Source organism: Lepidochelys olivacea, assembly GCF_965140295.1.
Source record: "Lepidochelys olivacea isolate rLepOli2 genome assembly, chromosome: 23".
In the NCBI taxonomy this organism is placed as follows: Eukaryota; Metazoa; Chordata; order Testudines; family Cheloniidae; genus Lepidochelys; species Lepidochelys olivacea.
In genome coordinates, this window is record NC_140433.1 from 5,193,691 (window position 1) to 5,218,878 (window position 25,188).

At 63.9% G+C, this 25,188-nt stretch overlaps 1 protein-coding gene across 4 annotated transcripts; it reads right to left on the reverse strand.

The window, feature by feature from the left end:
* Positions 1–3,907: 3,907 nt before the first annotated feature.
* On the reverse strand, positions 3,908–23,745 carry LOC311511690 (protein jagged-2-like). 4 transcript variants are annotated; one of them, XR_014709316.1, is made up of 13 exons: positions 23,669–23,745; positions 20,963–21,265; positions 14,777–14,840; positions 13,649–13,903; positions 13,351–13,411; positions 11,936–12,066; positions 11,336–11,455; positions 10,261–10,374; positions 9,303–9,416; positions 8,487–8,533; positions 7,354–7,530; positions 5,754–5,852; positions 3,908–3,984 (listed from the first exon to the last, which is right to left on the reverse strand). XR_014709316.1 is itself a non-coding variant. In XM_084612488.1 (13 exons), exons 1-13 carry the CDS (start codon positions 23,723–23,725, stop codon positions 6,116–6,118), a joined length of 1,842 nt encoding a protein of 613 aa, XP_084468614.1. In that variant the 5' UTR covers positions 23,726–23,745; the 3' UTR covers positions 5,628–6,115. The 4 variants fall into 4 exon arrangements, 3 of the variants coding, with proteins under 3 accessions (XP_084468614.1, XP_084468613.1, XP_084468615.1); XM_084612488.1 differs by lacking the exon at positions 3,908–3,984 and adding an exon at positions 6,826–6,928 and having other exon boundaries at positions 5,628–6,429; positions 10,279–10,374; XM_084612487.1 differs by lacking the exon at positions 3,908–3,984 and adding an exon at positions 6,826–6,928 and having other exon boundaries at positions 5,628–6,429.
* Between the last annotated feature and the right edge of the window lie 1,443 nt (positions 23,746–25,188).

A 25,188-nucleotide genomic window follows, 5' to 3' on the forward strand; every position in this document is an offset into this window, starting at 1 on the left:
GTAGCTTCAGCCATGTGTCGCGCCTTGCCATTGGTCCGGAGGCGGCGGCGGGATGAGAGCGCGGCGCTGATTGGACGCTGCTCACCTGCAATGCGTAAAAATTGGACTGGGCCATGTTAGCGGGAGGGCGGGGAGGGAACCAAGCGCGGGAGGGAGATCACGGGACGGACACAGCCAGACCAGGGTAGCTGGGGGTAGGAGAGGAGCATCGACACCCCTTTTCCCGGAATGGAACAGCCCGGAGCAGCCCACCCCAATAGGCAGATGGACCAACCCAAGGGAGTGGGCGGAGCCCCAGAGATCACGTGACACAGAAGACCCTGCCCCTAATCCCTTATTCACAAAGCATAGGCCCGCCCGTTTTGCCACGCCCCTGAAGCTTTTGGCCACGCCCATTCATCCCAGTTGCATTAGACCACGTCCCTTATGGCTCGGGCCGCGAATCAATCAGCTTTGGCCACGCCTCTTCTGAGTATGGCCATAGTATTGTCGGCCACGCCCCCTGCTCTCGGGACCACGCCCCATCACTTCTGGCCACGCCCTCACGACTAATACCACGCCCATATTCTCATTGACTAAATCTCCTATTGTCAGGGCCACACCGCCTTCGTGTCTGGCCACGCCCCTACGCTAATACCATGTGTATTATCATTGGTCTATTTTGTGGCCCCGCCCCCTGCGCTCCGGTCTCAAGCTCTGGCTTTGGCCCCAGTCGCCTGGGTTCCTGGTTCTGTCCCCGTCCCCACCCCCAGGGCGGAGTGTGTGCACCATCGCCCCCTTGGGGCCCAGGGCAGGGGTGTCCCCTAGGGTCTGCTCCCCCAGGGCTTTGCCATTCATGCCCTGGTGAGTCTGGTACCTGGCGGGCAGCACCATTCACTAGGCTGGTGTGACCCACTGAGGCACAGCCCCTTCGCACCCCCTACCACCTGGCCCATCGAATGGAACGGATTCCCCTTCCCAGGAGGAGATGGGGGTTGTCAATGCGTGCTCAGCCTACACCCCCTTCCCCATCGCCTTCCTTCCCTGTCTCCCCTCAAGCTCTGGCATGATCCCCATGACCCTGAGATGAGAGGTTTCACAAATTGCTCTTCGGCTGGACTGCTGCTTTTGATGGGCCCCGAGGGAGTGGCCCCAAGGATGCTGTTACCCTAGAGACCAGGAGCCGTCTGCGGCTGGCAGAAATCCACTTTTAACCCTTACGGTTTATGACCCATTAGCTCCTTCCCCGTTCTGCCTCCCTCTGAAATAACTAAGGATCCACTCTGTCCCCTTCCCTGACTCCCCCTTGTCAACATCCCCAGCGCCCCCAAACACTGCCACCTCCCCATGGTACCCTCCCAACCCAAAACCCCACTCGCGCTCCCTCCAGCCCCCTTTTCTGACAGCCCCGCCCCACCCCACTTTCCCCCATCGCCACCAAACACCTCCAACCACTAGTATCCCCCACCCCACCCTCTACCCCCAAACCCCTTCCCAGCCCCTTGCTTAGACTCCCCACTTCTCTGCATCCCCTTCTCGGACGCTAGGTGGCAGCCAAAGCCTGTGGGGCCTGCATCGACTTCCCAAACCCGGCCCCGCAGGCCTCCAGCCTGAAATGGGAGAGCCCGGTGAGAGGGGAGGAATAGCTCCCCTGCCTCCCTCTCCACCTCCCTCTAATCCCCTGCCAGCTGTGCCCAACGCTTGCTCCACGGTTAGGTACCAGCTGGCCTGGGATCTGGGCTAGTTCGCCTACCGGCAACCGGACAGATTTTCTCGCCCAGCTCTATTCTCAGTAGCTACCTACTTTCCCCCTGTCTTTCCCGTCACAGAATCTATTTCCTCTCCATCTTTCCATCCGCAATATCTGTCTGCCTTTCCCTCTCCCTCCCCCCATCCACGGGAGCGATCTACCCCTCTGCAGTTCGTATCTCATCTGTTTCATCTGTTGACTCTCTCTCTATTCTTCCTTTCCTGTGCAGGCAATCTATCCATCCTTCCCTCCCTATCTATCTGCCATCCTTCCTTCTCTCTGCTGTATCCATCCATCCTTCCTGCCCCAGTATCTCTCTTTATCTATCCACCCATCCCTCCTTCCCTCCCCAGTATCTCTCTCTATCCATCTTTCCTTCCTTCCCCCGAAACCATCCATCCACCTACCCCCTGATCCTGCGAGAATAAGGGTGGCTAACCTGAGCCTGAGAAGGAGACAGAATTTACCAATGTACATTGCTAAAGATCCACATTCGTCAGCAGCCCCCCCATCAGCTCCCCCCTCTCCCAGCACCTCCTGCCCACTGGCAGCCCTGCCGATCAGCTGTTTCGTGGCGTGCAGGAGGCTCTGAGGAGGAGGGGGAGGAGCGAGGGCCCGGCAGGCTCAGGGGAGGGGGCGGGAAGGGGTGGAGTGGGGGCAGAGCCCGGGTGGAGCAGTGAGCCCCCCTCGGTCTGTTGGGAAGTTGGCGCCTGAAGCTCCAGCCCCGGAGTCGGTGCCTGTACAAGGAGCCGCCTCTTAACTTCGGTCTCCGGAGCCACAGGTTGCTCGACAATGTGTTTCTAACCCAGCTTGTCTCTCTCCGGCACCCCGGCATCTGCTGAAGCTGCTAAGCCGGGGAAGGGGGCCAGCTGTACTGATGGTTTCTGGGACGTAGACACCTGGCCACCTGGGATCGGGATCAACCCCCCCCTTCCACCCCCCGGCTTATTAGCCATGGGGGGGCACCAAACAGCAGTGACTTGTGACCGATCTCGGATCCCCCACCCGTTGCTTCCCTATGGATCCCGCCTCTGCTCGGACCCCCGGCACTTTCTCCCTGCTGCTGACGCTGCAGGCAGGGCAGGTCTCATCCTGCTGGCAGCCAGGGATCCGGTCCAGGCGCCGGTGCTTCAGCTGGCTGGACACCAGCTGCAGCTGGGTAGGGACAGGGGCGTTAGAACAGGGAACGGCTGCCAAGGGCGGTGCCTCCTCCCTACGGCCTCGCGTCCATGAAACCCTGCAGGAGTTTCGCTGTGAATCAGCAGGAAACACGGCACCACCAACCTGAATTCCTCAGGGTCTGGGATGGGGGCAAGGAGAGCACAATACGTGCGTGGCCACCGCTGCCCGCTTCTGGTGGCAATCAGTACTACCCAACTGTGTGTCATAGCCCCTATAGTGCTGGAAACTAGTGGAGATTCTCCATCAGCCCACATAGTTACAGAGGAGGAGGCCCATAGTTCTCCCCTTCCCCTCTTACCACTAATGCTCCAGTGGGGTTTAAATGGGAAGGGCACGGAGAGGCGCAAGGCCAAGATTCCTCAGCTGCCTCGCTAGCCCCGAGCGCATCCCTCTGACAAGCAGGGACATGACACAGGCTCTGCTCACCTCCTACTGCCTCCCTGCCTTTCCTCAGTGACTCTGTTCCCCTGTCCTCATCTCTGCTCCCTCCTCTCTTTACCCCAGGGGTCCCCTGACTCTCCTGCTGTACTACAGGACAGTGCTTTCCTCAGCATCGCAGGCCACCTCTGGCCACATCGGGCTTTGTGATGCTTCACGTGCTGTGGCTGCAGCTGGGCTAGAACCCAGATCCCTCAGCTCTGAAAGCCTTGAGCTTTCCAGAGAATCCCTATTTGCAGTACAGGGGTTATGACATGCAGCTGAGCAGTTCTGATGCCAACCAGCAGAGGTCAGCGGGGTACTGTGCTGGACGAAGCCATCAGCAAGACAGGCCCCTTGGCTGAGGCTGCAGCTTGTGGTACAGTCGAATTTCAGCCTTCATTTAAAAAAAAACGTTTTCTAGCCATAACGGTTGGGGCGAAAAGCCAGGCGTCCTGACTCCCGGGATCTAATCCTCTTCTCCCTCCCTCTCCACTGTGCTCAGCCATCTCTCAATCTTCCTCCCATTTGACTGCCCCCCCCCGCCTCAAGACAAAAAGTCTCACAGCCTTGGGGTGAGGCTTGGAAAATATTTATTCATGGTTCACACTTTTGACCCTGAGCGAGCTTGTCTCACGCCGGGGGCGGGATAGAACCTGGTACAAAAAAGCAAAGAGGTCACAAAAACTCTACGAAGGAATCTGTACAGTATCATACAACAGAGATACATTCAGCACATGCACACACCTGCCACCAGGGGGTGCTGCAATATGCAGCCCCTCCCTTTCAATGCTGGGGGGTGTGCCTTGGCTCTGGCACAGAATGATTTATTTTTCCTAATCACAGGCCCAGTAGGAAGGCAAGGGAGGCCTTGTGTGTGTATGTCAGGGTGGGGCTGGGGAATCTCCAAGGGGTCCCCTAGACAAAAAGCTGATTGAAAATGTTGGGGGTAGAGGGGGGCTTTCCATGGAAAATGTTGACTTCTGGCGGAAACTCAGAATACTGTCATAGCTTGATTTGGAAATGCTGCTGCGGTGCATCATGGGAGATGTAGTTCTGTTGCTACATGATTTACCTCTGTGAGCTGGGCTCCCCAACTGGACTATATCGCCCATGATGCATCATGGCCACAGAGCCCCATGATGCAATCACCTGGCCAAGAGGAGAGGTCATGGTGCATCATGGGAGATGTAGTCAAAGTGCCGTAAGCTCTCATTCTCTATTCTCCAGGCTCCCAAGCCAGACTCCATCTCCCACGACTCACCCATAGCTGAGGGCTCCCCAAATGCAACCGCCTCTCCACGAAGGGACTCTGTGGTGCATCATGGGAGATGTAGTTCCATTGCCTCACGCTTCCATTCTCTGTTGTCCAGGCTGCCTGGTTGCACTACCTCTCCTATGATGCACTAGGGGAGTCCCTGGCCATGGTGCATCATGGGAAATGTAGTCCAATCGCAAAGCCCCACCCATAGAGTAGAAAAGCATGAGGCAACTGACCTACGACTCCCATGAGGCACTGGGGTGCCACGTCTGAATTGAAATATTTTGGTGTCTTGGGTGTTTGATTTTTGTGGCATATTCCCTGGGGAGCAGGTGCTTTTCGAGACAAATTTCCTTTGGTTGAAAACCCAATTTCCCCTAGAAAAAATCAGTTTTGATGGAAATTTTCCCTCCAGCCCCAACTACTCCTTCCCAGGTGGGTGGCTTCAAGACAGAGGGGCTTAGCGAGGGACCAACACACGTCTCAGAACAGAAGCAGATGGGGCTGGGATGGGTGATGGGCAGGGGTGGATGGTGGGGCTTGGAGCTCCTGGGAGTGGGCAGATCTGGTCTCCATTCATGGAGCACAGACACCAGATTGACAACCGTCAGCATTCAAGGCATCTGGCTGGACAGAGTGAGAGCAGGCCAGGCAGACGTGGGGGGAGCATTGCCCCCCCACACCCTGACAGAGTGCCCCTGCCTCAGTCCCACCCTGGGACACCCTTGGCGGATGGAGTTCGTTATCCACGGCCCGTCCCTCTGCAGAAGCTGCTGGCTGGGGACAACCAGTGAGGGCTGAACAGGAGGGATGTGGACACTGGTCCCGCTAGGAACTGGGCTGAGTCCTGCAAACTTGCTTCATGCTGACAATGGGAATGAATTTCAGGGGGAACGGAGACGGCGCCTCTAGAGGGAAAAGGCCCCGCATCCCTTTCCCCACCCCCCTGAGCCAGCCAGTCCCCCTTTGCCCCGGGGACCAGGTTGGAGATGGTGCCCCCTAGAGGGGAAAGGCCCCGCATCCCACCCCGCCACCCCTCCAAGCCCGCCAGTTGCCCACAATATAGCAGTTGCATTTCCCTCGTGCCCACTCCACTTCCACTGTGCAGCTCACTGGCCAAGGCCTTGCAGCCTGGCAGGGAATCCTCACCAGCCAGCCTGTTACCTTGTGCTGGAGCTGCAGATCACTGGCAGGCCAGGCTCCTTCGAGGTGGTGACCCAGCTACCACGGGCATCCGGTTCCCCACCCCTGGCGAGCTTCCACCTGTGTGATGAACTGGGGCAGCCTCAGCTGGCTGGTCTGAATTACCCCCCTCCAAGGGGCGCCCCGCTGGGTTGGTGTGGTGGGGCGAGGAGAGTGAATGTGCCCCCCTGGCACAGAGGGGCGGTTAAGGTGCTTTAGCAGAGCTGGGGGGAATCAGGGGGCATGAGGGTCCCCAGGGCAGGGACGAGCCCACCCCGATTCCCTTATACCATGGCATGGGCGGGGGGCAACGTGGGTCCAGCCCGCTCTCCCCCCATGCTGGATCAGAGCTTGGGCTCCAGGCCGGCCGGCACGTTGAGTCCATTGAGCTTGGCTCTTTCCAGGTTGGAGATGTCCATCTTGGGGAGGCCATGGGGCAGGGGCAAGGGCAGCCCCCCCTTGTCCAGGGGCTGGCCATGGTCCCCCCGGGTGGCGTTGTGGATGAGGTGCGGGGCGTTGTTGGCCAGCAGCTCCTGCGGGGGCAGTGCCCGGCCTTTCCGGCGGGTCCACAGCACCAGGAGGGCACAGAGCAGGGCGGCCAGGAGGGGCAACAGCGCCAGGGGCAGCAGGGCATAGAGCAGGGTCTGGCCAGTGGCCTCTGCAGGAAGAGAGAGTGGTGAGCAGGGAGCGCCAGGCTCACGGTGCCAGCCGCCCCCTGAATCCCCAGCCCTGGACCTCTGCCCCATGCCCAGCCTTCCCCCCACCCAGAGATAGCTCCCTGATCCACCCCTCCCTGCCACGGCACCAGCGGGGCTCTGTCGTCTCCTCCCCAACCCACCTGCGCCAGCCTGGAGCTCCCTGCCCCTCTGCCTGGCATGGTGACCGCCCTCCTCCCCCTGCCCTGGCACCATTCTCAAAACACCTCCCTGCCCCTCCCGCACCTGTCACGAACCCAGAGCTGCCTCCTCCCGCCCCCGTACCTCCCCCATAGGGGCTGCCAATACGGAACCACCCCAGGGCAGGTTAAACCCCCGCTTCCCACGCCTGGCCATACCTGTGCAGCCCCCCTCCGGGCAGGAGCACACGTAGCTACCTGCCCCGCCCAGGCACGAAGCCCCCCTGGGGCAGGGGTTCAGGGAGCAGAGATCCAGCCAGACCTAGGGCACAGGGAGAGCAGAGATAGCAGGGCCCAGCACTGCCTGGCTGGCACCATGCTGCGGGGTGGAGGTGGGCAGGGAGATTGCCAGGCCAGGGGGCCTCTGGTCTGTGCAGCCCCAGTGGGCTGATGCAGTCCCTCCGTTCCCCCCAGGCTGGATTTGGCCCATTGAAACCGTACAGCCTCCGTGGGTCAGGTTCACGGTCCCCATTTTGTAGAGGGGGGAAACTGAGGCACAAACGCGGGTTTGGAGGTGGGAAGTGACTTGCAGAGGGCCACGTGGGGGAACCAGCGGCAGAGCCAGCAATAGAACCCAGGAGTCCTGGCTCCCAGCCCCTCCCCCCTGGCTCTAACCTCTAGCCCCCACTCCCCTCCCATCTCTGACATGGCTCCTGCCTCTCCTCACCAGATCCTGGTGGCTCTTACCTCGCAGAAGGGCCCGCTGAGGCCAGGCGGACAGCTACACACCACCCCCTGCCCTGGCATCTCCTGGCACCGGGCTCCGTGCTGGCAGGGGGTGCTGGCGCAGCCCCCCAGCTCCGTCTCGCAGGCCTCGCCCGTGTAGCCAGGGGGGCAGGAGCACACGTGCCCGGTACCCACCGCCTGGGGGGGACAGTGGACAGGGAGGAGGAGCATTGTCATTGGCATAGCAGAGACCAGCTCCCCACGGTGACAAGACCCCACAGCGACATGGAAACGGAGCCCCCCAGGGGCAAGCTGATGGTCACAGTCCACTTGGGCAGGAGGGGGCTGAGGGAGGCGGAAACACCCCGTCCTCAGGGGCTGGGGCGTGGCCAGTTCAGGGCAATGCCCATTCCCATTCCCACCCCCCCCCCAGCAGCAGGGGGACGGGGCACCATGAGTATCCACGGCCATCAGCCTTTGGAGTCCCCCCAAATCCATCCCCTCTCTCCCCAGCCTTTGGGGTCCCCATGTCCACCCCCTTCCCCATCATCATTTGGGGTCCCCCCACTATCCATCCCACCCCCCCACCAGCATTTGGGGTCCCCCCGGTGTCCATCCCCTTCCCACCCCCAGCCTATGGGGTCCATCATATGTCTGTGCCCTCTCTCCCCAGCCTTTGGGGTCCCCCGTGTGTCCATCCTCTTTCCACACCAGCTTCTGGGGTCCCCCCAAATCCATCACTTCTCCCCCAAGCCTTTGGGGTCCCCTGTGAGTCCATCGCCTCTCCCCACCAGCCTTTGGGGTCCCCCCAACATCTTTGCCCATCCCCCACCAGCTTTTGGGGTTGCCCCTGTGTCCATGCCCATCCCCCACCAGCCTTTGATGGCCCCCCAGTATCCTTGCCTATTCTTCACCACTGTTTGGGGGCTCCCCATGTCTGTCCCCTCCCTGCAGGGGCTCTGCACATTCTCTGGGGACCCTCCCTTTCCCTGGCCCAGGCTGCAGTGGGAACATCACTGAGCTGCTCTTGGGGTGGGGAGCTAAGCGGGGAGGTGCTGCCTCCAGACTGGGCGAGGAGGGGTGATTCCTGTGGCCGGGGCGGCTCCCCCTGCATCCCTTCCCAGAGCAGCAGAGTCTGAGGGGCGCACACCCACCTGGCACTGCCCCCCATTGCGGCACCGCCCCTGGCAGCCGTCGTCTCCTGCAGGTGGAGAGGAGCCGGGGGTCATGGAGAGACGAGGCAGCGCGGGGGGTATCCTGGGTGGGGAGCAAGCCGAGCACCCCATCTGCCTTGCAGCCCCAGCTCACCTTGGCAGGGGCATCAGCTGCAAGCCATCATGGGGCCCCGGGACCCACCCCCTTGGTCCCCAGGCATCTGGCAGGGCTCTCCCACTGCCGGGGGCGGGGGGTACGGACCAGCCAGCAGCTTTGGGCCGCTACTGGCTAGGACAGGATTCAAACTGGCAACTCACATGCCCCATCATGGCTCGCAACCAACACCGTACCCTAGTAATGGAACCGATTAGCATCGGCCAGTGGCATTGGCCTGGGAACGAGTGGCCCGATTCTCGGTCAGGCTTAGGCCCCCTCCCATAGCGGAAAGCGGGGGGGAGCAGCCCCTTGGGACCCCCTGAGCCAGTGGGGAGTGGGCGTAAGGGCTCTGATCCCAGCCCCCGGGTGCAGGCTGCTGTGGCTATTCTCTGCCCCCCCAGGACCCATAGGGGGCAGATCGGGAACGTGGCCAGAGCAACCTGCGCTGTGGCTATTCTCACATTCCCGGCCATCGAAGCTCCCTCCTGGTCCGACTCCGCCCCCTCCCAGCCCTGGCCTGGCCCTGCCCCCTCTTGGCCACGGCCGAGTCCCAGCCACCCTCTCCTGGCCAAACCTGGGCTGTGCCCCCCGCCTCACCGGCCCCAGCCCCAGCCAGAGCCCGGCCCCCCACAGCTCTGGCCCACTGGTCGCTCTCTTACTGGTCTCGCAGTTGGGGCCGGCCCAGCCCTCCAGGCAGTCACAGAAGTAGCCCCCGATGAGGTTTTTGCAGCCCTGGGCGTGCACGCAGGGCTCCAGCTCACACTCATTGGCATCTGTGGTCGGGGGGGCTGGGGTCAGGGCAGATCGCGGTCGAGGGGGGGGAGGCTGCTGGCCCCTCATGGGATCAGTGTGGGAAGGTGGGATCAGTGGGAAGAGCCAGACATGTCCCCCCAGCACCCGCCCTGTCCAGCCCTTGGCTTGGGGATTGGGGATCGTGGGCCCTTGTCCTGCTGGGAACTACCCCGACTCACTCACACCACCCAGTGGGCATTGGCTTGCAATGCCCCCAAGGGTCTGGTGCCCAGCTCAGACTGGCCATTGTGCAGTGAGCAGCCCCGTTTGCCAGCCACGCGGCTCCTCTCCCACCACAGGGATGCTGCTGCTTCCCCTAACTCCCCACCGACCACACATCCTCTGGGCCTCTGTTGCCCTTGGCAGGGTCCGAGCTGGCTGTGGGTTCTTGGATCTGCACAGCTGGGGAGGGCGGGGGGGCACATCCAGTCCTGGGTGCTGTTTGTGGGGGGAGAGTTCACTGCCCCCTGCTGCAGACTCACAGGAAGGGGAGGGGGACAGTACCCACAGCACAAGGGTGTGGGGGGCAGAGGGGAGGTGACTGGGGGGGTGCTGTGTCAGGGCAGGGGGGCAGGAGGGGGGTGCCACGGGGCAGTGTCAGGCTGTGGGGGGCAGGAGGGAAGTGCCACAGGGCAGTGTCAGGGTGTGGGGAGCAGGAGAGGGTGCAATGGGGCAGGGGGCAGTGTCAGGGCATGGGGAGCAGGAGGAAGCTGCCATGGGGCAGTGTAAGGGCATGGGGAGCAGGAGGGAGGTGCCATGGGGCAGCATCAGGGCATGGGGAGCAGGAGGGGGTGCCTGAGCTCGGTGCCCCAGGCTTAGCCTCACCCAGCTGGCAGGTTTTACCGGTCCATTGGGGCAGGCAGCTGCAGCTGAACCCATCCGGGAGGGGGTGGCAGGTTCCGCCGTGGGCGCAGGGCTCCGGCAGACACTCGTCCAGCCCTGCCAGGGGAGGGAGTGATTAGGGAGGGCGGGACCCCAGGCATCCCCGCAGCGAGTGGGCTGGGCTCAGCCAGGCCCACAGGGCCCCCCAGGGCTGGACTGGTGCCCTCCCTCCAGCCATGGCGTCATGCCAAGCGATGCTGCATGTCCGGCTGGGCGGGGGGGACCCTGGGAGCAAGGCCCGGTCCTGAGGCAGGAACCCCTTCCCTCCCAAGGCCGGTCAGGGACAGCCTGGGTCAGGGATCCTGCACCACGGTGCTATGGGGCGACCTGAGCCTTGGGGGGATCCATCCCCAGTGGGGTCAGCCCCGGCCGCCAGGCCCCCAACAGCCTCCTCCACCCTACCCCCACAGCTTCCTTTGCCCCACTTGCGCCCAGTCCCTCTGTCTGATCCCCTGCCCCCCAACTGAGCCCATCGCGTCCCCCTCTCCCCAGCCACTTGACTCCCCACAGAACTCCAGGCCCCCAACAGGAACTCAACCCTTTTCCCCCAGGGAACCCCAAATCCCTAACAGCATCCCTGGCCCCCAGGTCTTTGCCCCTGGCCCCCTGAACTCCCCATCTCTCTTCCCCCATGGCCTATAACAAGGCCCCTTTAGCCCCCAGTAGGATCCCCATACCCCCTGGTTCCCTCCTGCTGGTCTCCCTACCATTGTAGCTCCATCCCCCCCAGGCCTCCTTTAAGCCCCCCTCTCCCTCTCTCCTGGTCCTCACCAGGGCCCCCCCAGAATTCCCCCATTCCCAAGAGACCCCCAGACCCCTAACCTTTCCCCTGCAGGCTGCCAGCCACTGCTGCTGGGCCCTAGAGCCTTCATCCCAATTGGGCCCCCAGGGACCAGCTTCCCCCACCCCGTGGGCACCCCAGCACTCACGAGAGCAGCCATGGGGACAGGCGGAGAAGCTGGGGTCCTCCCCAAGCCAGCCCTCTCCCACCCCCGTACAGCGCCCGCTGCCCCCTCACCCCTCTCGCAGTCCCGGCCCCGGAAGCCCGCGGGGCACAGGCATTGGTACTCGTCCGGCTCCACGTTGGTGCAGGTCCCGCCATTCCGGCAGGGCCGGTGGGAGCCACAGTAGTTCAGGTCTGGGGGGAGAAGGGTTCGGCTCAGCTCCAAGCAAACTCCACTGACCCCGGGGCTGCCCTGCTGTCCTGCCAGGGAGAGGGAACCCAGCCAACTTGCCACAGGGGGCGCTGTGGGGAGCGGGGCAGGGGAGCTGGCTGTGGGGGAAGCCCTCGACCACTTCAGTCCTGGCCTCTCCCAGCGGGGGGCGCTGTGGGGAGCAGGGCAGGGGCACTGGCTGTGGCAGGAGCTCCCGGCTACTCCAGCCCCGGCCTCTCCCAGCGGGGGGCGCTGTGGGGAGCAGGGCAGGGGCACTGGCTGTGGCAGGAGCTCCCGGCTACTCCAGCCCCGGCCTCTCCCAGCGGGGGGCGCTGTGGGGAGCAGGGCAGGGGCACTGGCTGTGGCAGGAGCTCCCGGCTACTCCAGCCCCGGCCTCTCCCAGCGGGGGGCGCTGCGGGGCGGGGGCTGCGGGGCGGGACACACCCAGCCACCCAGCTGCTCACCCTTGTCGCACAGCAGCCCGCCCCAGTTGGTGTCGCAGTCGCACTTCCAGGGCTCGGTGCAGGTCCCGTGCAGGCAGCCGGGGAAGGGGACGCACTCGTCGCAGTTGGAGCCCATCCAGCCGTAGTGACACCTGGGCAGACAGACCCGGCGTGGGGAGAGATGGGCGCACATCGGGGGCAGCCTGGCACGGAGTCTCCCGCAGCCACAGCCACGGGTGTCTGGTCTGGGGACCCCGGGAACGTCTGCATGGGGGCAGCGGGGGAGGAGGCTGCCTCTGCTCATGACCAACCCCCTTCCCCCCCCACCCAGGTGGGGTGGGCAGGGGGCAGCTGGAGCCCCAAGCGGGCAGCAGAGAGTCAGGCGATGCCATATGGGTGATTGTTAGGGAGGGTGCTGGGCAGGGAGACGAGGGCAGCTCCCTGAGTGGAGTCTAGTGGTTAAAGGGAGGCGGGGGGCTGGGAGCCAGGACTCCTGGGTTCTATCTCAGCTCTGGGAGGGGTGTGGGGTCTAGTGTAGAGGGGGGCAAACTACGGCCTGTGGGCCACATCTGGCCTGTGGGACCCTCCTGCCTGGCCCCTGAGCTCCTGGCCCGGGAGGCTCGCCTCCCTTGCAGCCTCAGTGTGCTCTGCTCCAGGCAGCGTGGTAAGGGGGCAGGGAGCAGGAGGGGTTGGATAGAGGGCAGGGGAGTTGTGGGGGTGGTCAGGGAGCAGGGGATGGTGGATGGGGCAGGAGTCCTGGGGGAGCCGTCAGGGGGCGAGAAGGTGGGGGGGGGTCGGATAGGGGTCGGCCATGCCTGGCTGTTTGGGGAGACACAGCCTCCCCTAACCAGCCCTCCGCACAATTTTGGAAACCTGATGTGGCCCTCAGGCCAAAACGTTTGCCTGCCCCGGTCTAGCGGTTAGAGGAGGGGGGCTGGGAGCCAGGACTCCTGGGTTCTATCCCTGGCTCTGCATGGGGTGGGGCAGGTTTGCCTGGGCTGTTTCCCTGCCCTGCAAAGCCCCCAGGCGTTGCCAGGGAAGGAAAAACGCCCAGAGTCCCCTTCCCTGACCTGCGCTTCCCCCCTCCTGGGCCCAGCCCAGCCGACCGCTCCCTCCCCAAAGGGCAGGAGGCAGCGGGCAGCCCTGGCCGCCGGCACTTCCTCCCGTCCTGCCCAGTGGAGAGTCTGCCTGGCAGCAGGGGCAGGCCTGGGTTGGGCAGAGGCTGCAGGAGGCTGGGAGGGGACCCCAGCAGCCTGCCAGGGAAGCCACACAAACAGCACCCCACATCCATCTCCACTCTCCCTCCAGCTCCATCCCATCCCTGGGGTCCCCCCCCCACTTCCCTAGGGGGCTGAGGTAGGAAGCCAGCGGGGGAGTGGAAGGGGATTATGGAGGGGGCCTGAGGAAGGGGGCAGATGGGGGCCCCTCTCACTCACTTGCATTCTCCAGGCTCCTCGCAGAAGCCATGCAGCTCGTGGCAGCCCTGGTGGCAAACGGCTGTGAGAGAAATGGTGGGGGTGGGGGCATTAGGGGCAGGGAATGCCCCCCGTCACCTCCCCCTTCCTCCATCTGTGGACACCATGCCCCCCTCCCATTCCCCTGGGCACCACGCCCCCCTAAGCGCCCCCTTCTGTTCCACCCCACTTCCCAGCCCCCCCCCCGCTCCCATTTTCACGTGCCTCCCATCTCCTGCCCTTCCCTGCAGGCACCGGGTCCCCCTGCCCCAGCACGTACCCCGAGTGCACGCCTCTCCCGTCCAGCCGTCCAGGCAGACCTTGCTGCCCGCGGCGTCGCAGCCGTGGTGGCCGAAGAAGTCGTCGCGGGGCCGGCACAGGTGGTTGCAGGCGGGGCCGTAGTAGTGGTGGGCGCAGCGCACCCGCAGCCGGTACTCCAGCGCCGTGCCCCGCCCGTGGTGCCGGAAATCCTGCCAGCCCTCGCCCGGGTTCAGCATCCCCGACCGCGTCACCCGCTCCACCAGGGACCCCCCGCCTGCCGGAGAGGGGAGCCCGTCACTGCCCGGCCTAATGTGCCCTACACCAGCTGCACCCCTCCCGGGGGGCTCCAACATTGGCTGGCTCAGGGGGGTGGGCAATGGGACGTGGGGCCTTTCCCCTCTAGGGGCACCGGCTCCAATCCGGCCCCAGGGTGGGGATGGGCTGGCTCAGGGGGGTGGGCAATGGGACGTGGGGCGTTTCCTCTCTAGGGGCACTCGCTCCAATCCGGCCCCAGGGTGGGGGACGGGCTGGCTCAGGGGGGTGGGCAATGGGACGTGGGGCGTTTCCTCTCTAGGGGCACTCGCTCCAATCCGGCCCCAGGGTGGGGGACGGGCTGGCTCAGGGGGGTGGGCAATGGGACGTGGGGCGTTTCCCCTCTAGGGGCACCGGCTCCAATCCGGCCCCAAGGTGGGGGACGGGCTGGCTCAGGGGGGTGGGCAATGGGACATGGGGCCTTTCCCCTCTAGGGGCACTGGCTCCAATCCGGCCCCAGGGTGGGGACGGGCTGGCTCAGGGGGGGTGGGCAATGGGACATGGGGCCTTTCCCCTCTAGGGGCACTGGCTCCAATCCGGCCCCAGGGTGGGGACGGGCTGGCTCAGGGGGGTGGGCAATGGGACATGGGGCCTTTCCCCTCTAGGGGCACTCGCTCCAATCCGGCCCCAGGGTGGGGACGGGCTGGCTCAGGGGGGTGGGCAATGGGACGTGGGGCCTTTCCCCTCTAGGGGCACTGGCTCCAATCCGGCCCCAAGGTGGGGGACTGGCTGGCTCATTGTGGTAGGGAATGGGACATGGGGCCTTTCTCCTCTAGGGGGCGCTGGCTCCAATTTGGCCCTAGGACAGGGGGCTGGCCAACTTGGGGTGCCTCACCCGGGGTGCCGGGGCCAGTGATGTTGTCAGCATCCCAGGCTTCCAGGATCAGTGAGTACGAACGCTGGGGGATCAAAGCACAAGGTTAGAGGGGCCAGGTGTCACTGACCAACCCCCACCCCCCAACTCGTGATCCGATTGCCCCAGGGCTGGGGAAGTGGGCAAGGGGTGAGACTGAGCGGCTCTGCGACCTAACGCCTCCTGTCCCAGTGTCTATGAGCTCTCATGGCTGGGTGGGGATACTTAACCCCACCGCACAGATGGGGAAACTGAGGCACACAGAGCTGGCATCCTGACTCCCAGCGCCCCCCCCTCGGCTCTAATCACTAGACCCCATTCAACTCCCAGACCTGGGGATACAACCCAGGAGTCCTGACTCCCAGCCCCACGGCGCTAATCTGCTAGACCCCCACTCTCCCACCCCCAAGCTATGGATAGCGCCCAGGAGTTCTGCCTTCCATTTGCTACGGGGAGGCCATGCCGATCAATTCCTGCCTGCTGTGGGAGGAGACTGATGATCGCTGGGCATTTTCAGAGTTGTACATACTTTGTTGTATGGCAATTGTCTCCTCTCCTCCCAAGAGGTGGCTGCACTGTTACCTAGGTGCCATGCCTGCTGCATGCGGCGTGGGAGCGCAAGGTGCTGCACAAACGGAGGACAGCATGGGAGACAGCCAATAAACCACAGCAATCCACAGGGGATCAGCGTCATCATCCCCATTTCACAGGTGGGGAAACTGAGGCACAGGGCGGGAGGGACATGACTGAGCTCCTCCAGCAGCACAGCTGGGAGCAGAGCCCGGCTCTTTCCAAGCCAAGGGGGGGCTAGCGGATGGAGGTTGTCAAAGCAGGTCCGGTGTCAGGGAGATGTCTCAAAGTTCAGGGCACTGGCGAGGTCCGTCATGGCTCTCCTGTGCCACACCCTGGTGCCAGAGCTTGAGACCAGAGGGGCAGCTTGAAGGTGCCTGGCTGGGGCATGGGCACTGAGGGGAGATGGGCAAAGAGGGGGTCCCCCTTGCCACCTCGCTTTGGTCTGGAGTCACTCCAGAGGCTTCCGCTCGGAGAAATCCCCGGCTGCCTCCTGCAGCTGCCGCTGCCTGAGCCAAAACATTCCTTCTGCCCACGTAACGTTCCAGGTGTGGCCCAAGCCAGGGGGCTCCCTGCCCTCGCCCCTGCCAGTGCCCCCTGGGCCCTGGCGAGGGTGTCAACCAGACGTGCTGCCTCCTTTAGCCGCAGTGACGGAGCCGATTTCCCTTCTCACAGGCACCTGGGCACCGACCCGTCACCCGCTCCCATGGATACTGCATGTTCCCAGCCCAACCCACCCTGCTGCTCCATCTCCGCTTACACTCAGAGGCTGGGGGCGGTGGGGTCCCCCCTCCCCTTGGGGTTCTGTAACACTTGGGGGAAACAACCACACTGGGGACAGAGCTCAGCCGCTGCAAATGTCACTCCAACTAAAGGAGACTCCCTGCGAGCAGTATAGGGGCCGTGACACACGGAGCAGCGGGTTTGATTGAACCCAGGAGAGGGCAGTGGCACACACACACACACACGGTCTCCCTGGGATGCCATATCAGAGCAATGGGTCCTTTCAGCCTGGTAGCCCCTCCCCTCACTCTCTGACAGGAGAAAGGTGGGGGCACCATGCTCCCTTCCCCTCACCCACACTCCAGGGACCCCTGGACGGGTCCCCCCACTAACATCCCCTTCTAGCAGCATCCTGGCCCTGTAGCAATCCTGCCTGACTCCCTGGTCAGTGCCCGGTGAGAGGGGGGAGCCCTGTGTGTGTGTGGGGGGGGGGCTGCAGCAGAGGACCCCCCAGGCTCTGCCCATGCCCAGCAGCCTCGCCCCAGACAGAACTCCCTTATGATTCCAGCCCAGCCTCTTCCACTCTGGAAGGAAAGGGGGCTACCCCATATATGATTGCCCCTCCCCCACCAGCTGCTGCCACCCATCCCCCATGGGGTTCCGCCTCCCCCCACCTCCCCGTGGATGTGGGGAGACCTGGGATGGGAGACCAGTCCTCTCCTGGAGGCTGGCAGGGGCATGATGGGGGCAGGCATGGACCCGGGGGAGCCGCAGGGCTGGGGCAGGGGGAGGAGGTGGCTCCCAGGCCTGAGGGCTGCCTGGGGGGAAGGCAGGGGTCAGGCAGCCCAGCAGGGATCAAGAGCCGCCTCTGCCCTCCCCTGGGTGGCAAGATGCCAACGCAACTGGGTCTGTGCCGCCCAGCATCGGGGAGAGCCACAGGCGGAAGGATACAAATGGGGAGTGGGGGGCAGTGAAAAGCCCCTAGATGAGGAAGGATATGAGCAAGGTGAGTAAAGGGGCCTCTAGAGGTGGAAGGATACAAGGGGGGGAGCGAAGGGTCCCTAGAGGGGGAAGGATATGAGCGAGGGAGGGGGGCAGTGAAGGGGCCCTAGAGGCAGAAGGGTATTAGTGGGGTGGGGGGGAGTGAAGGACCCATAAAGATGGAAGGATACAAGGGAGGGGGGCCAGTGAAGGGGCCCCTAGAGGTGTAAGGATATGAGGTGGGGTGGGTGATATGGTCAACATGTAGGGCCAAAGCAGACACAGTTTGTCCTGGGCCCCTCCCCCAGCTGAGCCCCAGGCATGGCCCCCCCTCTCCCCCCCCGCGTCAATTCTCCAAACACCCCTGCAGCTGAGGCAGCCCCTGCGTCCACTGGCAGAGCAACCCCCCCCAGCAGAGGGGGCACGTGACAGCAGCCAGCAGGGTCCCCACCACCATACCAGATGGGGGCCCAGGAAAGGCTGGAGCAGAGGATGATGGGTAGCTGTAACCCACTGTCCTGTCAGCGCTAAGCTGGGGGCTCCGGCGCTGTGAGCTTCCCCACAGCAGTGCCCTGTCCCTGCCCAACCAGGGACTCTGGTAGTGTGAGTTCGTTTCCAGTGAGTCTCATCTGGCATTTCCCAAGGCACCGCTGCGGGACAGCTCACCGCACCCGAGGCCCCGGTGGGGGCACTGCTGCGGGGAAACTCGCCACACATACTCCCCTAGCCCAGCCTATAACAGCTGGCACATCCGCGCCCTTGCTGGCTGGTTCAAGGGCACAGGATGGGTGCAGGGTAAGTGTCTTCCTTGTAATTAGGGAAGTTATTTAATTAAGTTATTTACCTTCTGCTTCCCCCCTGGGTGTGGGTGTGGGATGGGGGCGGGGCCGCAGTCCCAGGCAGCGTCTGGTACACAGGCCCCATGGGCTAGGTGTGACGGGCTGCACTTCCCACTACTGGCATCTGCCAGAAACCCTGTTCCATGCAGGGCCGGACCTGCCTGGCGCTGCAGAGGGCCCTGGGCTCCAGCCCCACCCAGGGTCCATCAGCAGCCCCCGCCACAGTGGGGTGGCTCAGAGGGTGGGAGTGGGGTACGGAGTAGAATGATGCCCCCCACCACGGGGCGCGGGCAACCTTGGCCTATCTCACACGTGTGTGCACTGACTTGCGTGTGCTCACAGGCTGGCCCTGCGCGGGCTGCACTGAGCAGTCGCAAAGGGACACTGTCCTACGGTGAGGTAGCAGTTACTGCTATAAAGGCAATCTCCAGCCGGATGCTAGGGGGCGCTGTCCTTCACTGGGCCCCGCCCCATTTCCCAGCACCTCAGCAGGATGCTAGGGGGCACCGTCCCCCTGCACCTGGCCCTGCCCCATTACCCAGCACCTCAGTCGGGCGCTAGGGAGCGCTGTCCCCCCTCACCTGGCCACACCCCATATCCCAGCACCTCAGCAGGGCACTAGGGGGCACTGTTCCTCACCTGGCCCCGCCCCATTTCCCAGCACTTTAGCAGGACACTAGGGGGCGCTGTCCCCCTCACCTGGCCCTGCCCCATTTCTCAGCACCCCAGCAGGGCACTAGGGGGCGCTGTCCCCCCCACCTGGCCTCACCCCATGTCCCAGCACCTCAGCAGGGCACTAGGGGGCGCTGTGCTTCTAGGCCCCATCTCCGGCTCTTCCCCGCGGCCCCCTCCAGCCCATCCCCCCATCTCAGCCCGTGACTCAGTGCTGGGGCCCATGGCATGAGGCCCCTGGGCACAGCCGGCAGCCAGTATCTCGGGCACGCTCTAAGGGAGGTTGGGGCTGCCCTGCTGATGAAGGGCCCCGGGCCCCGCGCTGAGCAGCAGCCATGGCCAGGTAGACAGCGGCGAACTCAAACCTGTGCCGGGGGCTGGAACCTGGGGCGCAGCTAGGGCTGGGTGCTGGAAATGGGATTGCAGCAGAGGGCTCTTGGGGGGGGGTACAAGGAGCAGGGCAGGAGTGCAGGCGGCGTGGGGGGATCTCCTGGCTACTGCAGTCCCAGACTCTCCCAGCAGGGGGCACTGTGGGAAGCAGGCCAGGAGCTGGCTGTGCGGGATGGCGCGTGAGCCCAGGACCTGGTCCTGGCGCGCTGAGATCCGCAAGCAGCGTTGGATCCTGGCCCTGGGAAAGGTCACGCAGGGCGGGCTGCTGACCCCTGGGGCCGAAGCCCGGCCAAGGCTCCAGGAAGCCCCATGCCACCAGGGCGGGTCACGGGCCCCCAGCGTCCCTCGGCCGGAGGTGCCTGGGCCAAATGAGTGGGCAGAATGAGCCTCTCTGCATACAGATCAGCTGGGCCTTTTGTGTGCATTCATCTCTGCCCGGCCCTCTGCCCACAGCTTCACCGAGCGCATCGGAGAGAGCCGGATGGAGATACCAACTCTGGGGGCGGGGGGAGTGGGGTCCAGTGGTTAGAACGGGGGCGAGGGGGGCAGAAGCCAGGACTCCTGGGTTCTGTTGCCAGGTTTGCAAGTACAAGATGGTGCCAGAAGCTCTCTTAGCCCAGTGCAAGGAGGATGCAGAGAGCTGGGGGCGGTTATGAGGGGAGGCCCAAAGCAAGGGCAGCAGGGAACCCCCCCCAGCTTCCACAGAGAAGGGGTGAGGGCAGGGAACGCACAAGCAGAGAGATCGATCCAGCCCCTGTGAAGGGGTCCAGCTTCTCGTGGGCTAGGGAATGGGCAGTGGGCTGGGAGCCCTGGGTTCTGAGCCACTGCCCCATCGTGCCTCAGTTTCCTCTCCCCACTCTTTGTGTTTTCAGACTGCGAGCTGTTCAAGGCAGGGACTGTCTCGTGCTCTGTGCCTGTGCTGGGGGCTGCCGTGCGACGCCTGACAACGCTGCCCGATGGAAGTGGCTTTGGAATGGAAGTGGGAGAGTGAAGGGCCGGGATGCCGGAGCTGGCCGGAGCCCAGGATCGATAAATCACGGAGCAGGCGGGGCCACCCACTAATTCATAGAGATGGAGAGAGATTTAGCATCTGCCACAGTCTCCTGGGGATCCGGGCGAGACGAGAGACCAGACACACCACTGTCCGCAGCTCCACCCCACTGGGGGCCTCCTCGCACCATTGCCTGAGAGCTGAGCTACATGGCCCAGCAGTCCTGACTCCCAGCCCGCCCTGCTCTAACCACTAGACCCCACTTCCCTCCCAGAGCTGGGATAGAACCCAGGAGTCCTGGCTCCCAGCATCCCCCACCCTAACCACTAGACCCAATTCCCTTCCAAGGCTGGGGTAGAACCCAGGAGTCCAGGCGCCCAGCCTGTTGCTCTAACCACTCAACCCCACTCCCCTCTCCACATCTGTTGCTCACAGCTGTGATGACAGTTCAAGAAGCACGTTCTGGGAGTCCTGGGCGGCTTACAGCAAGGATCACTCTCCCAGCCCATCCTTGCTCTTAATGAAGCCTCTGGAGGGGACCCCAGGCCGAGGCGTGATGGGTGGATTGGGGCTGGCAGGGTGGATGGCCCCATCTCCCAGGGGCTCAGCGAAGGATGCTGGCAGCAGCCCCAAGTGGAGAGCTTGGGAGAACCCCAGGGCCTGTCTGCACCCAGCAGCCTGGATAAACCCCGCCCTTGCACACCCCGGCCAGATAAACCCCGCCCCTTGCACACCCCGGCCAGATAAACCCTTCACCCTTGCACACCCACGCCAGATAAACCCTTCACCCTTGCACACCCAGGCCAGATAAGCCCCGCCCCTTGCACACCCCGGCCAGATAAACCCCGCCCCTTGCACACCCACACCAGATAAACCCTTCACCCTTGCACACCCAGGCCAGATAAGCCCTGCCCCTTGCACACCCAGCTCAGCCCAGAGCTGCTGCTGCCTAGGCTGACACCGCAGCCCCCGCCCCCAGTGGAAGAGCTCAGGGGCCCTTACCGGCCAGGCGAACTGGAACGGCATGGTGATCCTGCCCGCATGCTCTGCGCCCTTCCTGGGCTTGGCCGCGAAGGTGTTGCCCCCCAGCACGGGGGTGGCGCCGGCCCCCAGCACGCAGGGCCCCCCAGGGAGGACACGCAGCTGGTACTCCTTCAGGCAGGCCCGGAAGTAGGTCCGACACTGCTCCCCAGCAGGACATGGTGGCTTTGCCCCGCCCCGGCAGCAGTGCCCGTCTGCCAGCACCCCCTGCTCGTTGTGCAGCAGCCGGATCTGCAGCTCGAAGGTGCCAGCCGCTTCGGGGACCTGGAAGTGGAGAGGAGCAGGTTAGAGTGGGTCAGAGTCCCCCCCACCTCCGCATCTCACCTCCTGGTCACTGTGAGTGCAGAACCCCCCTGCTCTGAAAGCCCAGCTCTTCCCATTGTGCTGCAGGCACGAAGGGAGAATCCCTCGCCAGCTCTTAGCAGTAGAGGGCCCATGACACACACAGCGGTGCTGATTCCATCCAGCAGGGGGCAGCGGCATGTGCACGCTCTTTGCAATAGCAGAAGCAGCCCCTCGCCCGTTGCCAGCCCCAGCTGTCGTCCAAGGTGAATAAAGCCTGTGATGTGGGGGTTCGCGATGATCTCGGACCTCCAAGCAAGCAGTGGGCTGGGGCGAACTCCCGCTGGGCATCACTACGAGGGATTGATTGGGGCCTGGGAACTGGACCCAGCTCAGGGAATTCAGAGAGATGGCTGCCAACTTCTCTCCCGGACCTGGCTTCACCCCACAGTTCTGGGGCTTTCCAACGGCTCCATGGGGATGCAGCCACCTCTAGGGTGGAGGGCAGTATCCAGGCAGCGTGTAACGCTGTGGGGAACACCGACCCTGACACCCAGGCAGCTCATGCAGTCCCTAAGCCCTGAGCCCACCCCACAGAGCCCCCTTTCCTCAAGGGCTGGGGTGTGGGTCGAGGCATTCTGCACCTGCTGCTGTGCCCCTCATGTCAGCCCCTCCAGCTCTGATCCCAGCAAGCCCAGAGCTGAGCGCAAGGAAAAGGGGGCAGCAGGGGGAGGGGGGCAGGGAATATTCTCACCCCACCAGATCTTGCCCCGCCCCAGGGCACCAGGGCCCCACCACATCGCTGCAGGAAGGAAAACAACCTCCTAGGGAACTGCAGGGCGTTGCTGGTGGTTTACAAGCCTGGCTTCACCTCCACTCTCCTTTCCTCCGAGGGAGGGGTGCCTGGGCCTTTGATGGAGTCTCAGCAGCTGCCCCCCTGGGTGTCCCCCATCCCCTTGCAGACCCACCTGGCCCCCTGGCAGGTCCCCAGCCTGTGCTGATGCCGGGGCTCAAACCCTGATCTCCCAGGGAGATTGGTTCGGAGGAAGGGGGGAATTGGGACCGGGGACCGTTTCTGGCTCAGGGCAGGGAGACGCCAAACCCAAGATCCAGTGGGCCCCGCCCCTTCAGCTCAGCCTGCAAGCCCACCCCGAGGAAACAGGATCCACCGTTAGATGGAGTAGCAGGCCCAAGGCAGCAAACATACTGAGATCCTCGCCCCATGCTAAGGTGCAGTTGTCTCTGGCGTGGGGTGCAACAGCTGTTTATACAGGGATCCCTCACCCAGCTCTGAGATGCAGCCACCTCTGGGGTGGGGCGCAGCCACTGTTTAACAACACGGGACTGCCAAGAAGACGCCTCCAGCCAGCTGAGCCCGCAGCGGGAACGGGGGCAAGTCGGATGGAATCACCGTCAGCGGATTTAGCCAGCGGGACGCCTGGGGTCACATTTGCGACAGGCCGGGCGCTCCAGTCGCTATGACCCTGGTCGAGCGTCTCACTTGAAAGCCAGCAGCACCCTCCAGGACCACGGCACCCGCTAGCACCCTGCGGGGCTCTGCACTGACCCGGAGGGGAGAGCGCCCCTTCCTGAGCCCCCGGCCTGGCTCCCTGCAGCCCCCTGTGTTTCCTCAGAGGTCTCCCATCCGAGCACCGAGCCAGCCCAGGCGTGGCAGACGGGTGCCGGCTGGAATGTGCCAGAATGTGCCGGGCAGGGCTCAGACCCATGGGCAAGGAGCGGCCTGGACACGGAGGTGCTTGCCCAGCCCCCCCCCTGTTTCCCCCCCCCCGCTCTCAGCAGAAACAAGAATTCAGGGGGCCCCTTTCCCCAGCACCAAATTCCCTTCAGTGTCTCGAGGGCGAGGCAGGGCCCAGGTGCCCCACAGAGGGCTGGGCCCACTGGGCAGACAGGCTGGTGCGGGATGGGTGTGAACGGACCGAAGGGGAGCGGGGAGGGAGGGGCTCTGACCCATTGGATGGGCTCTCACCAGCCGGGGTTCCCAGCGTTTCCCCTCACCTCAACTTTAAATCCTACCACTGCAACTTATGCCACACCCCATCAGGGGGACGGGGGGGCAGGGCTACGGGGGGTGGGGGGACCCACGCCTGGAGGCCACCCATTGGGGTGCCTGCCCGGGCCAGCGACCCCCTTGCTCCTTGCCAATTCCAAGCACCCCATGGGCAGGGGCGCGGCCTTCCCAGGGACCCCTGCTGTGCTGTGGGGGATGTGGGCTCCCCCTGCCAGGGGGACCAGCCCCCCCAGGGTCCCCCTGGCCCCCCCCCCCAAGCCAGGGAAGGGCTGCCCCATGGACCCAGGCTTCCGGAGAGTGGCAAGTTCCCAGACAAAGGGCAACCCAGGGTGGGGGGGGTCTGGGGGGGGACTCACCTGGGGCCACATCTGAAGCAAGAGGAGGCAGAGAACCCAGCCGCTTCCCGGCCTCATTGTCTCTGGCTGGCCGCCTCCCGGCGCGCTGGCTCCCCCGCCACACCTGCCCCCCCGGCCGGCCCCCCCGCCGCCGCCCGCCCCCCCAGGACAGGGGCGTCCCAAGCGCGCTGCTTGCGGGGCATATAGAGGCCGGAGCCACCCCAGGCACTGGCTGCCTCCCCAGCCCGGTCCCCGCGGCGCTGAGCGGCTCCCAGCCGGGTGCGTTCGCCGGGAGCCGCCTGACATCATGCAGGATGGGGTGGGGCCAGCCCCGCACCCGGCCAAGTCATTAAGAACTTTCCCTGCTAATGAAAGGAGGAAGCTGGTTTCCTCCCCCCGGCCCCCGGCCCCCCCGCCCCCGGCCTTCGCTGGCAGGAGCAGGCCGGGGGGGGATAAGGGGTTCTTGGGGAAACTGTAGGATCCATCCATCCCCCCCTGCACACACACACATGGGTCCATCTTTCCATGTATCTATCCATCCATCCATCCCCTCTACGAATCCATCCATCCCCTCTATGCATCGGTCCATCCATCCATGCACCCATCCCCTCCTCCCCGCATCAGTCCATCCATCCCCACTATGCATCCATCCATCCATCCATCCATCCATCCATCCATCCCCGCTATGCATCAGTCCATCCATCCATCCATCCCCCACCGCGCATCCACCTATCTCCCCCCCCGCATCAGTCCATCCGTCCATCCCCTCTATGCATCCATCCATCCCCGCTATCCATCCATCCATCCACCCCCCGCCATGCATCCATCCATCCCCCTCCACACACACATCGGTCCATCTATCCATCCATCCATCCCCCGCCACGCATCCACCCACCTCCCCCCCCCCCGCATCGGTCCATCCATCTATCCCCTCTATGCATCCATCCATCCATCCATCCATCCCCGCTATGCATTGGTCCATCCATCCATCCACCTATCCCCCCCCCGCATTGGTCAATCCATCCATCCCCTCTACTCATCCATCCATCCATCCATTCCCCCTACACATCCATCCATTCCCGCTATCCATCCATCCATCCATCCATCCATCCATCCATCCATCCATCCATCCCCCCCACACACATCGGTCCATCAATCCATGCATCTGTCCATCCATCCATCCATCCCCCCTACACATCCATCCATCCCCCCCATGTACCCATCCATCCCCCCCATGCATCGGTGCATCCATCCATCCCCCCTATGCATCGGTCCATCCCCCCCTTATGCATTGGTCCATCCATCCCCCCATCACATCCATCCATCCCTCGCCACTACGCATTGGTCCATTCATCTATCCCCTATATGCATCAGTCCATCCCCCCTGTGCATCAGTCCTTCCATCTCCCCCAATACGCATCGGTCCATCCATCCCCCTTATGCACTGGTCCATCCATCTATCCCCCCTATGCATCAGTCCATCCATCCCCCATATGCACCGGTCCATCCATCCACCCCGCATATGCATTGGGCCATCTATC